This window comes from Triturus cristatus, chromosome 10 (genome assembly GCF_964204655.1).
Source record: "Triturus cristatus chromosome 10, aTriCri1.1, whole genome shotgun sequence".
NCBI classification, from domain to species: Eukaryota; Metazoa; Chordata; class Amphibia; order Caudata; family Salamandridae; genus Triturus; species Triturus cristatus.
In genome coordinates this window covers 321,903,773-321,917,458 of record NC_140593.1, presented here as the reverse complement: position 1 = coordinate 321,917,458, position 13,686 = coordinate 321,903,773, and the positions used below count along the sequence as shown (strand labels likewise).

At 41.7% G+C, this 13,686-nt stretch overlaps 1 protein-coding gene across 1 annotated transcript in view; it reads left to right on the top strand.

The window, feature by feature from the left end:
• Positions 1-13,686, top strand: part of CUBN (cubilin) — a 1,289,359-nt gene that overhangs the window by 201,875 nt on the left and 1,073,798 nt on the right. The window contains exons 14-16 of the mRNA XM_085631507.1: positions 358-592; positions 2,839-3,020; positions 12,471-12,633. Of these exons, the coding sequence (XP_085487633.1) occupies positions 358-592; positions 2,839-3,020; positions 12,471-12,633 (580 nt within the window). The remainder of the gene's footprint in view (positions 1-357; positions 593-2,838; positions 3,021-12,470; positions 12,634-13,686) is intronic.

The window sequence follows — 13,686 nt, the reverse complement described above, 5'->3', positions numbered from 1 at the left end:
TGAAGGCACCAACCCAATTGACACAGACCACTGACTGGCTGATTAATGATGATGGATTTATTTAAAGAGCAGTTAGAGAGAGATGACAGATTTTGTAGTCCTCTTTTTATCTAAGAAACAAATTCTCAGTTTTATTCAACTATCTAAAAAAGAAAGAATATTGATTCACAGGTATCATTATCTTTTTTGAGGTCAACGTAAAGTTTTGAAAGCCTTATTTACCTTTTCAGGGGCCAAATGCTTTAAACTTTAATGTGTATAAAAGCATGCACAGAGGGAGGTTGTACAGTGTGTTAAAATACTTCAAAATGTGAACCAACTAGACTCAATCTCTTTTATGCCTCTTTACTGTTGTAGATTCTACGTGTTACTTTCCCATACTTTGAACTGGAGGGTAGTGCAAGATGCAGCTTTGACTACCTCCAAGTACATGATGGAGAATCGTCTGCAGCCTTCATGATGGGAAAATACTGCGGAGCATCTGCTCCTGCGCAGCTCTTCAGCACTCACAATTCGCTGTATTTCTTGTTTGTGTCGGACCACTCAATTAGCCATGGAGGATTTACAGTGGTGTGGGAGACTCGGGATCCTGGTGAGTTTTAATACAGTTCATATATGACGTGGATAACCATGATGTTATGGTATGCACTGTATCATGATGGGTTCAGTACTCACAGCTAAAGGGCTGTCTTAAAGATTTATTACACACTTAAAAGAAATGATACAGTAGGCGACGAATAGGAACGAAGAGGCTATAGGATTGCTGACATATATTTATAAGTATTTTGACACACACGATGCCCCACTCAAGGCTCTCCAGTTGCCTGCTGAACACATCTGCCATATGCAAAACTCTTCAAACAAAATACCATCACCAAGATATGAACAAGAACCCAACAATTCAACCATCAAACTAACAACGAAATCTCTTGTCCCAGCATCGCTTCTCATGACCTTTTCCGCATCTCATGACACTCAGATCTTTGTGAGTCACAATGTACACAATTAGTCGATGTCCATCCACTACTAAAGACTGAGTACATTCCTAAAATAATCCATGTCCATTTTGTTCTCTGCTTAAACAAGTGTCCGTTACACAAGCAAAATAAAAAAATCTTATTAAAACAATCTGAAATCAGCTACGTCTGTACTGTAACAAACCTTATATTTCCTGAGAAAATTATAAAAAAGTATCAGTTACAGAAACAAAAGTAAAAAAAAAATCATATACACCAATCTGAAGTCAATAACGTCTGTCCTGTAACAAACCTTATATTTCTTGAGAAAATTATTTTAGAAAGTAGCAGTTACCGAAACAAAAGTAAAAAAAAATAATATACAGAAATCTGAAGTCAATAACGTCTGTCCTGTAACAAACCTTATATTTCTTGGCAAACTGACAAAAAAGCAAAAGCACAACAGAAACGATTCCTCCTCAATACATCCCCTGCTCCCTTGCATTTTGCTGTCTGCCCCCTTCACCGTTATAAAACCCTCTTCCTCCCTGTCCCCTAGCTTAGCTCACATTAAAGGCCTTTCTCATGGTAGCCAAGTTGAATCTCAAATAATGTTTAGGTCTATCAAGGTCTGCCCTACCCTGGGTCCACTCCTTCCTTGAAGTCAATATACAGATCATAGTCTGGGCCTGCAGCTTTCAGAAGCGCTACCATAGCTGTAGGGCCAACAGAAAATCAACATCCTATATCCTTTTATCTGCACTGTTTGTATCTCTGCACTTGGAGTGCACAGGGCTTGTGGTACATCAGGTATGTGAATGACAGTTGTATCCAAGAATCACTGTAACAGGGATATGCAGTGGATAGCCCGTGTTTTCAGGAGCCTCTAACATGAAAAGCCAACAAGTGATTATGTCTAACCAATGGCATTGAAGTATTGCTCTGATGCCTGGAAGCATGGCATCTATACATGTGCTAACCCTTCGCCCTGGAACTACGACTAAGTGCAAATTATGCCTCAAACTAAGATGTCATGGGCTCTCGCAACAATACACATCATCTTCTAAACAAGTGCAAAGCCTTGCTACCCACTTAGCTCTTGTGAATCATCTCCCATCATTTGTCTTAGGCGTGCTGTCCTATTGCACCTCATTGGTAAGTAGATTGCACGAAGCAAGAGCAGCACACTTGGTACGAAAGGCATCCGCAAGACTGGTGTCCGCTCTGGGATAACGCCATGTCCACACTTCACTGGTAGCACATTAGATACTTCCTGAAGTTTTAATACTCCAGCATTACACATTGAGCACTCTGAACAGAGAGCGAGAGAGAGAGTTCAGAACCTCCCACTACCCACACGCACTGCAAAGTGTGATTTGAAAAACAAATACTGCATTAGAAGCACCAACCAGGATAAATTCCCACATGCGCCAGAAAAGATAGTGAAACAATAATAAACATTCAACCATCTTTGATCCAAGCACTGGTGTGATTTACACCCATGGAGGTTCACCATTGGCCATCACATGATGTTTACTGTGAGGGCAGAATGTCTTTCGTAGCACACATCAATGATATGAGTAAAGGACAAACTCTAGTTGTAATGAATGACACTTGCAGTCCTTGGGCTCCATAACACACCATGCTTATAACTATTTATTACAGAAGCCACTCCTTCCTTCCTTATAATGTCCAAGTGAAGCTAAACCTGAATATAAGCAATCGGAATGCATTTTACTCTTCTCCAAGAGACATCTATGAAGTTAAATATAACTACAATGCTGGCTGCCTAGGGGGAGATATAAGGTAGAGCAGCAGAACCCAGTGGGGGCAGCATTGCAGGCTGTTACATAGCCTTCATCTTTTTGTGTTTCTGTTTCAGAATGTGGAGGTGTGCTGACCAGTACCCATGGCTCTATTAGTTCTCCTGGCTATCCTGGTAATTATCCCCCTAGCCGGGATTGCTACTGGACTATTTCAACCAATCCTGGACTTATCATCACATTTGCCTTTGGAACTCTGAACATTGAACACCACGACAGCTGCAATAATGATTATTTGCAGGTAACGCGCATAACATTTTGAACATGATAGCAATGAGAACGTGGTTATCTTTGTTGAAATAGCTTCATGTCAAGATTTTTTCGATTTGATAGGATGTTCATCTGAAATCTTTAATGTACTCTGCAAACAGTATCAGTAGCAAGATAGCAGTGATCACCCATCAAATTCACACAGAGTTTGAACCAATCCTTAGCACATGTAAATTATCAAGATTCAGTACATGAGTAACAGTTGTAACAACGTAAATACAAGCATGAATCCACAGTACACAGCAGGTTTCTTTAAATTCTTCAGTCTAATACAGCGAATTCAGGTTGGTAAAACCCATGCTATCACTGTGGGCGGCAGGGCACTCACGTATGGCATGTTGGTTTACTGGTTTGGTATAGTGACTGTGTGAAGTGGTAGCGGTGTTGAATAGACACATATTAGATTCAATTGGACACATAACACATCCAAGGGTGTCCTATGTACTTGATAGCATTCTGAGGCAGGCTGAATGTATTTAGTTTGCCTGAGACATAAGTAAAAACAATATGCCGCTGTCAATATATTGTTTCAAATATCATGGAATACGGTATGTGAATTAATAAGTATACAGAATTCACCGATGCTTATAATGTCACAGTGGAGGTATTCGGGTTGGATGTTGTAGAGCCGAGGAATTATTAGGAATGCTCAAATGGTGACTGTGGTCTATCTTTTACCTGGCCTTGAAAAAGTCACATGTACATATAACAAGAAGCGACAAAACACGTGTTGGCTTTGGGCTTTCGACCAGTCAAATGATTGACTTACCAAAAGATAACATCACATGAATTAAAGACTGAAGAATTTAAAGAAACCTGCTGTGTACTGTGGATTCATGCTCTTTCTATTTATGTTGTTACAATTTTTACTCATGTACTGAATCTTGATAATTTATGTGTGCTAAAAATTGGTTCAAATTTTGTGTTGCAGCTTAGGCTACAGTTTAGGAGAGGTGGGTGGTTCTCTCCTCCTTTTAGCACCGTCTAATACTTCATTTACTAAATAGTTCTAGTGAATATTTCTAATTGCGCCCTCCCTATGCCAGATACCACTACTCTCTTTTGTATTAAAATTCACACAGAGGGACAGAATTTAAAATATTCTCTTCCAGGGATGTTGGAGTTTATACATGGAACTGTCCCAAGAACCTTTGCTAACCGCAGCAGGCCAACAAGCAGTCTACATTTGGCCATGGACTACTGATCTGCCTTCGGTTACTCAGCAGTGGAGTTGTGAATCCATACTCCGTCTGCCCGGGGATGTGAGGGCATTTTTGAATAGCTAGATATCTACAGCATTGTAGGTGCCATTTTGTGGGTCATTACATTTTAGTGCTAAGAGATCTTGGATTTTGTAGCATCCTCGAACAGGGTGAACTTTCAAAATATATATATTTGCAGATTTAAATTGCGCAGACATTTCCCGAAAGCATAAGGGTTCCAGCGGGTTACCATAATAGCAGTTAAACACAGATGTTTACATCAGTAAATGTGTACAAAAGTTACCACAAGAGACAATTACAACAATTTGGCCGACGACATACACAGTTACAAGAATTCAGATCTGGGCGCAGTGGCGAAAGTACTTATGTCTGGTTGAGGGTGAATTAACCAAGATGTCTGTCAAATAGGAGGAGCTTGAGGTCCTTTTTGAAGGTTGCTAGGCAGGTGGGTAGACGGAGTTAGAGAGGCAGAGAGTTCCAGATTCTAGTGGCGCTACCAGTGAAGGACTGGTTAATATATTGTTCTCAAATGAAGGTGTGGGGTTCCAGGAGCAGGAATTGGGCATTTCTGGAACTTCTATTTGCTCCAGAGATTTTCAGTTTCTCATTTAGATAGGGAGCTGAGGAAGAGTGTAGTGCTTTGTAAGTAATGCAAGCGATTTCGAATTGGGACCGCACTTCAGTGGGGAGCCATTGGAGTGTTAACAGGGCAGGAGAAATGTGGTCAAATTTCTTGATACCTAAGATGAAGCATGCTGTAGCATGTAGTGCTGCTCTCAGTGGGCCTAGGTGAACTTCGGGAATGCCTGAGAAAAGAGCAGTTCCATAGTCTTGTCTAGAGACAACGAGAGACTGCACCACTGTTTTGAGGTCTTGATCCGGAATCAATTGTCTGATACCCCAAAGCTACCTAAGTTGGTGACGGGTGATGTTGGCCGTGGCTGTGAAGATTAAGGCTATTACGAAGGGAGATGCCGAGCGATCTGACACCTGTGACAGTGGCGGGGCAGCCATTAAAGGCGGGAAAGTTGGTCATCCATTCTTGTACTTGAGTTTTTGCTTTTGGAGGTGAGAGCAAAAGAAATTCTGTTTCAGTTGAGTTAAGTTTTAAATGGTGGTTTGACATCCAGTTTTAAATCTTTAAGAGTGTATTTGAAAGCAGGGAAATGTCCTCCCGGGATGAGATTTTCAAGTATATGTGGGTATCGTTGGTTTAGAAGTGGAAGAGAATCTCAGAGTTTCTGAGAATCACACATAGTGGTTTTAGGTAGAGGCTGAAGATGGTTGGGGAAGAGGATCGAACCATGAGGGACCCCTTGCTGAAAGCTGAGTGGTCTTGAGAACAAGTTGGCCATTTTCACAATTTGGGAGTGGTTGAATGGGCAAGAGGAGAACCAGTTGAGGACAGTGTATCCAAATCACATGCATAGTTCAAAAATGCGAAGGAAGTCAAGATGGTTGACAGTGTTGAATGTGGCGGATAAATCCAGTTGGACCTGGAGGCAGGAATTGCCAGAGTTGAGGATTTTAAGGGAGTTATTGACTATTTGGAGAATCGCAGTTTATGTATTGTGACCCTGGCGGAAACTTGGAGGTATCTAGGAGGACGTTTGTATGAATGTGTGAGGCTAGTTGGGACTCTTTGCAACTTTCAAAGACTTTGCCTAAAAATGGGAATGTGGAGACTGGGAGGTAGTTGTACAGGTTCTCTGGATCAAGAGGTTGTTTTTTCAAGAGCGGAGTGATTTAATCCAGTTTTAGTCACTCTGGGATGAGGCCCTATTGAGAGAGGAATTGACCATAATGGTACTTATGGAGAGTAGGTTTGTGGCAAGAGATTTGATGAAAGAGCCTGGAATTGCATCCTGATGATGGTTTTAATTTGGAGATAGTTCCTTGCTGGTCCTGCTCAGAGACTGGAGAGAAGAATGACAATGATTGTAGTGCTTTGCATAGTAGAGACTCAATCGTTTCAAGGGAGTCGCTGATTGGAAGCAAGAAATAGATGTCTCTAACTTTTTTATCAAAGAAATCCACAACGTCATTGCAACAGGCAACCGATGGCTTATGAGCCGAAGTTATAGAGGGGTTAGTAGTGCAACGGCCCCAAACAGGTGCTTCTGTTTATTTGTTGCAGAATTCACGAGGTCCCTGATATTGGAGGATTTGGCTCTGATGATTTGGTCTTTGTTTTGTTTTCTTGCTTTCCAAAGCTTAGTCATACTCAGGTGAGATGGTGCTTGTTTCACACATTTTCTGATAAACTTGTGTTCTTTATAAAGCTCATTTGACAACCAGTGCCTAGAGGGTTTTGGTCTGGATAATTTGCAGTTCAGGGGTGTACGTTTGTCGGTAAGGGATTCCATACAGGAGTTGTACTTGTCGGTGGCCTTGTCTATGTCAAGATGAGGTGTAAACACAATTAGAGAGAGAAAGGCCATGATGGCCATGGCCTCTGTGTGAAGGTTGGACGTGTCTCTAAACCATAGTTTCTCTTTCTTGGATTGCCTGTATGTTTTGGTGTAAGAGCCAGTTAGAGAGAATGGGATCTGCATGTGATCAGAATAGTAGACTGGGATGGGGTCATATGTCTTCAGGTAGGAGGAATTGGAGATTATCAGATCCAGAATGGTGCCTTTGTGGTGTGTAGGTTTATGGCAGTGTTGCTGGAGATTGTTGGCATTGAGAAAGGAGGTATCTCCCCAGTGGATTTTGAAGTCACCAAGGAAGTTATTGTTGTCAGAGCTGATAAGTTGTGAGGTAAAGAAATTCATGCACTCCTTGATGGTGTTGTTTTGTCCCCGTGGTTGATAAACCACATTTAATCTGAGGTTGGAGGTAGTAGATGTGGACAGTTCCACCGACATGCATTCAGAAGACTGAAAGTGAGTCATTGGGAGGGTTCGGAATCGCAGAGAGTATCAGGGAATGAGTGCGAGACCTCCACCATTCTATCTTCCTGGTCACATCGCAAAATGAAGTAGTTCGGAGGAAGAAGTTATTCTAGAGCATGGTTAGATGACACATTGAGCCACGTTTCCGTGAGGATCAAGATGGGTCAGGATTGAGGCTGAAAACTCTGGACAGTGTTTGACTGAAGATCAACAACTGTAAAGAATGCAGTTCATGGGTAGATTGTCGTTCTGACTTGGATGTTTCAGGAGGATAGTTGGGATTTGTATCAAGTTAAGAGGGGTTGAGTGTGCACTGGGATGGTGTGTGTGAGTTTTAATGGTGCTAGAGATGATGGTGGGAATCTGCCTGCCCCCTGTAGTAAGATGGGAGGAGGAGGTAGCAGAATTCGAAGCTGCATACCTCTTTAGCAGGTGAAGTAGGTCTGAGTTTTATAGGGGTGGGTGTGTCCATTTGGGTAGGCATATGTTCGTTGGTATGCTAGAAGGGTGTGGGGGAGGGTGCATCGGGGGTAATAAGGGAAGGAGTGATGAGAAGACAGAGTCACTAAGCTGGAATAGAGCTAACGTGAGGATATTCATTCTTCGAGATAGGTGTGAGAACGAAGAAAGGAGTTTGATGAACAGATGCCAGTTATGTTCCATACTAGTAGGAGGATAGGGGTGAACTGTCCAGAACTGACTCTGAGTGGTTGAGGTGCAGAAGGGGAAGGGGCTGGTTGTTGGTGTCTGGTGTTGGGAGATGTTGGGGCAGGGGGTGAAAAAGGTAGGAAGGAAGGGGGAGACAAGTGGGCCGATTGTAGGGATGAAAGAAGGGTGGCAGCAGCAACCTAAGTGGGAGATGAGGGTTTGTAGACCGTTGGAGAGGAATAGTGCAGAGATGGTCTGAGGGAGAGATGTTCAAGGTCTGGAAAAAGAAGTGAGCTATGGGCTGTGCGGGGGCATAAGGTATTGTAGGAAAATCCGTGGTGAGAGATGCTGCCTGGGTGGACCCGAAAGGGGAGAGTGGGGGTGTTATAGGTAGACAGAGAGGGGGTTCCTTGAGAATCGCAGGAGGGCCTTATAGAGGAATAAATTAAGTTGATTGTGTCCAGAGTTGTATTGTTGGCTTGGAATATGATCTTCCCATTGTTGTAAATGGATATAGAAAGTTTCCCGGGAGAGGGAAAGGGGAGCAGCATTTTAGTTAGCAGCCAAAGGGGAATGTTAGCGAGAAAAGTGTATGGGAGAAAACTGCGTAAAGATCTGATCCATAGGTCAGTAGTGTGTGTGAAGAGGAGGAGGTCAGTTTTGAGGGAGCCTTTGCATTGGCAGTGGTATTTGTCTGGGAAGAGGGTTTCCGGGAAGTTTTTCATTGCATGTTTGGAAATATTTGGGGTATTTGATCTTGAAATCATTTGTGTCAAATTTGGAAAAGAAGCGGTGCTAGGGAGGAGCTAGTGGCAACGGATGCTGATGACATGTTGGAGGCTGATGCCTGTTGGGAAGTTATAGGAGGTGACCTAGTCAGCCACTGCTAGGTTAAAGATGGTTGTCCTGAGTTCATCCACAGCCTTGCGAAGAGCACAGTGATTGAGGAAATGGGCCGATCCCGTGGTAGCTCCAGGCACACACAGTGAGATGGAGGTGGTAAAACCTCAATAGTCCCTAGGGGGATCGTAATGGTCGGCATCAAATGTGTGATGGGCCACAGAAGCGCTCAATTACGCAGTGCAGCAGCTTCAGGCGGCCTTCTTGGAGAACGTTTCTCCAAGTGCATACAGGTTTTCCTCCCCGAGGACTTCCCAGAAGGTGATAGGGTTATATGGTAAGTCTTTAAGTTGGATCTCACAGCTGGGATGCTCCTAAGAATGTGGGACTCTTCTGGAGCCCCAGCAGGGGCAATTTTGGGGTCAAGCATGGGTTCAAGTCATCTCCAGGGAGGTGGTGCCCTTGAAACAGCAGGGAAATGCAGAGTAGTCAGGTGCCTACCCTGAAGAGGCAGGAGAGTAGCTATTAAGGGCATTTCAGGGGTTTACTGGGGAATACATTGTGATGCAATCAGCCATAAGGGCATTCAGTCTCACCTAGGTTGGTGTCAAACAGGATTGAATTGGAAGCCAATATGTAGTCCCACAAATTGTCCATCATGTCTCAGAAAGCAAGCCATGAAATCATCTGATCGTTTTTTAGCTGGTACTACGTAAGAAGATGATGATGGTTTACACCCATTTGTGGTACAATTTGTTTGAATTATCCACTTCTGAAATATGGAGTGGGCATTCTATGATGTGCATATTTGTATCAATGATCACATTTAGTGGCTGGTGTGGGTATTAGGGAGGGCACCAACAGTCTTGTATGGCCATGAGTATTCCCCAATGCTATGGATTTAGTTTTCCAATGTGGACATGAATCCAGATTTCCTTCTCTCAAGGGTAGGAGCAAGTCTGTTTCTAAGGTGGGAATGGGGAGGGAACACTTCCTACTTCGAGAAAAATATTTTCACCACAGAGAAGAACTTTTTAAAGTGCAAATACACTTCAGCATCAAATCTCCGTATTCACATTGTTGGACGTTTTACAATTCTGCGTACATAGCCCTTTGAGTACTGGTCGGTAGCTATAGTGTGTATAGATCTTAAAATGTTCTTCGGAACTGTTGAAAATTTCAGATAGTCAAGGAGTTACTCCTTATGGAGGGCTAACCATAAGTGACTAAATATCTAATTGTCCTTTAATTTGTGAAGGGGGTCTAAGTAGTTTAAAGGGGCTATATATATTTTATTGTAAAACTCTTGTTAATTAAGTTATGTTTCCTGATTATGTTATGGTTCCTGACTAATTGGGCACCTTATCCTTGTATCTCAGTCCCTCCAAGTTTCCCGACTTCATAAAATCTTGGGTCCTATCTGATTCACTTACCTTTAATAGAGTACTTCTGTGGGTCCTTTTTGCTATTAGTTACACAAGTTGCAGGGAGGTGTAAAGATCGTGCTTACTACAGGCCAAGATTTATTTTTATTCGGTGGTTGAAACTACAATGTTGTATTATGTTTACACTACTAGGACGTACTTAATTGTTATAGTACCATACCTTGAAAAAGCTCCTCAGCCTTTATTCCTCAACAAAACCTGCATTGGCTGTCCTCTCATCAACAATCATGTATCGTGCTGTAAATAAAGACCTGTGGGGTGCACCAACAAGTCTTTGAGTGATTTTCTTTTAGAAGTACACAAGGGAACTCATCCATACCTCTAATTTATATAATTCAGGTTGATTATTTAGAAAATTCTCTGTATCTGTTTGTGGATTCCAACATTTGGAAAGCAGCAATTTACATCTCATTCACCTGTGAACTATGTATCAATCGAACTCTCATATTTATGTCCATTAAAAAAAGGTGATACAATAGCCATATTAGTAATGCTAACCTTTGTATGTGATTGTGGTTGCTTTGAACATAGCAGCACCTACAATCAAATAGCGAGCCCAGTGAACAAATGTTGGGGTACGTACTAACAGTAATATTTCAATAAATGGGTTGGTGTTTCCTTGATAAACATAACTTAGAAAAACTAGAGACCATCTTCATGATGGGAGTTAGAATCAAATTTATATTATGGCAAAAGTTACACAAGATAAACTGATTATTGTTGCTCTATGTGATCTGTGTGCACCACTTTGATTTCAAAGACATACATACTGTGACCACATTTGAATGTATCATGAGGAATAACTCTATCACAAACATGTCTGCTCAATGCAGTCATGATACTGAATGGGGCTGACATGTTCTCATGTGATGGCATCCGCAATCAATTTTGGGCTAAGAGTTTGTCTCTCCTCAGATGTGTCTGTTGAAACATTATCTTTCATTGTAATTTAGTGTATTGTAACCCAAAAAAAAATAAAAAAAAATAAAAAAATTATATAGGTTACATTTTCATCATAATTTACGGCAGCCCAAATATATGACTGATGATATGAAATATCTGATTAATAACAGATAATCTTAATTATATTTAGCAGCAATACCTTTGTGTAACCTACAATACATTTAAAGTCTTTAATAGGTTCCAGTGTGTGACACTGTTGATATTTGTCTGTGTCATTCCAGAAGAGGACTAACCATATGTTAGTCCTTCTTGTCCCTGCTACAAACAGACAGTCCAGGATGTATAGCTAGGCCTATGGCATCTGAGCTAGAACTGCAATCCAAATAGTTTTTGGCCTAGAAGTGCTAACCTTCAAGATGCAAGTAATGACCCTGTGGCATAGAGAGCTCAGAGACATATCTCTGTTTTCGAAGGGCCAAGACAAATTTGCAAGTCCTTCTGCAGAATGGCACAGTGAACAAATGACCAAATATGGAATCCAACCCAGAATAGTCAACAAATGTTTTATCCATCATTTTAATTTTTTTAGTCTCAAAAACTGAACTTCTCCGGACGTCAAATGGGAATTGACCCTGGCAAACATCTGGGTTGAGTGCAATATTAGGATTAGATTGTTGACCATTTAATCCACCACATTCCAAACACATGGCCAGATTAACTGAAATCTTGTGTTGCCCTTGTCCCACACAAGGGGATGCAAGGCAATACAATGGCTAAAGTGAGATTTACTAGGCCACTCAAATTCACCTTGCATAACTCTGCGTGGCTTAATAAATCCAGAGTAATGCAAGGTAGCACAATTCGCTGCCTCAAGTTACTATGTGGTGGAAAGAAATTCCATAGGTGGTGCATGTGATTTCCCATGTCTCCACCAATGGAGTTTGACGCAGTCTCAGTTTTGCAAAGTGAAGTAAACTTGGGATTGCGTCAAAATGGCACTCCTTCCCAACAATGACGTAACAAGGAGAAATATCTTAATTTTTCCTCATTATTCTGATTCTATGCAGCACACATAGGAAGAAGAAAATGCCTCTGAGGATTGTTTGTGTGCAGGAAGAAATTCCTTCCTGCACAAAAACAATCCTGCCTGAAACACAGGCACTCTTGAACCATGGTGCAAGGATGCCTGCGTTGGTTCTCGGCAGCACTCAGTGTCCCAGCACAAGGAGAGAGCAGTAATGTGTCTTATCTTAGTAGATATGACATGTTCCTGCTGTCTCCCTGTCATACAGCGCAGTGCAGCAAGGTCTCTTGCTGCATTGCGTTTGAGTTTTAAGTAAATCTGAGCCAGGGTATACATCTACACCTGTGTTAGACTATGTGAATGTGTATGAATGACTCTGTCAACTATATACACCTTGTATATGTTAGGATCCCTGTTTATTTAATGAACTGTACTTTATTATAGATTCAAGATGGACTCCTTCAAGATGACCCTGTCCTTGGTAAATTCTGCAGCACTGGATCACCTGCTCCACTGCAAACCAGTGGTCCACAAGCACGAATCCACTTCCATTCTGACAGTTCGATCAATGACCGAGGCTTCCAAATCACCTACACAACATCCTCTTGTGAGTAAGAGCATGCCTTCCGAGTACTAAGGAATGCTCCTCAGAAAACATGCATTCCATATGTGCCTCTAAAATATACAGGGTGCTTTATTTATATAAAGGAAGGTAAAGTGACAAGATTAACATCCTTCTGAAAAAAATCAGCCCATTAAAAGTAGAAGCCATTGGCCGTGTAGAATATATGGCTCATTTTGTTAAACAGAGGCCAGGCATTGTGGAATAAACTATGCTTACTAGGACCCAGTGTTAGTTGAGATAAATACGTTTGTAGTGCTTTTAAGCACCATTATCTTGTTTTGCAAAAAGTTTAAAAATGAAATTGGGTACCGATTTCCCTTTTTGTAAACTGCAGTATGAGAGTAGCTTAGTCAATTCAGTTTATTGAACACTTTCCGCCTTTTGATAGCTAGAAAATAAAATAACATTAAGAAAGTGAGTAAATGAGTTACAAACTGTGATATAACTGTAAAAGGAAAACGATATGTGGTTATTTACCGGCTTCGTGAGAGGTAAGCGTTTTAATGGACTGTGGCTGCTGTTAGCTTTTCCCCACAGAGGTACAATTCCTCATCAAGGAAGGGTCTGTGTCTGTGGTCACTTTCTCTGACTTACCAGCAGAAGGAAGAATACTGCTTGTCTGATGTTCTCTGCAGAATTCCTTGATAGCGGCCGTATGGAACCTTTGTGCATCTGATGGTATGTCCTACATATAAGAACGGAATAGATTAAGGGTTGATATCTCCTTGCATGGTATTCGTTCTATGGTAAGATGTTACTCCGTACCATGGAAAGCAGTCTTTTTTGTAGTAACTTGTTGTTCAGGGGTATAGAACGGGTCCCTTTAGTTTTGACTTGATTTTTGCTGAATTTGGTTGCTTCCTGGTGGTCCCATAGATGTTCCCATTTTAGACCTCAGAGGGTTTTGCTTACTTTAAGCATGATTGGATTCTTGGATTTGATTGCTTCTCTCCATACCCTGACTGCCAACTGGTTCAGTGCGTTGAATTGTCTCATTATGGCATAGGAGAGCAGCACTTGTGTGGATTTTGCTTC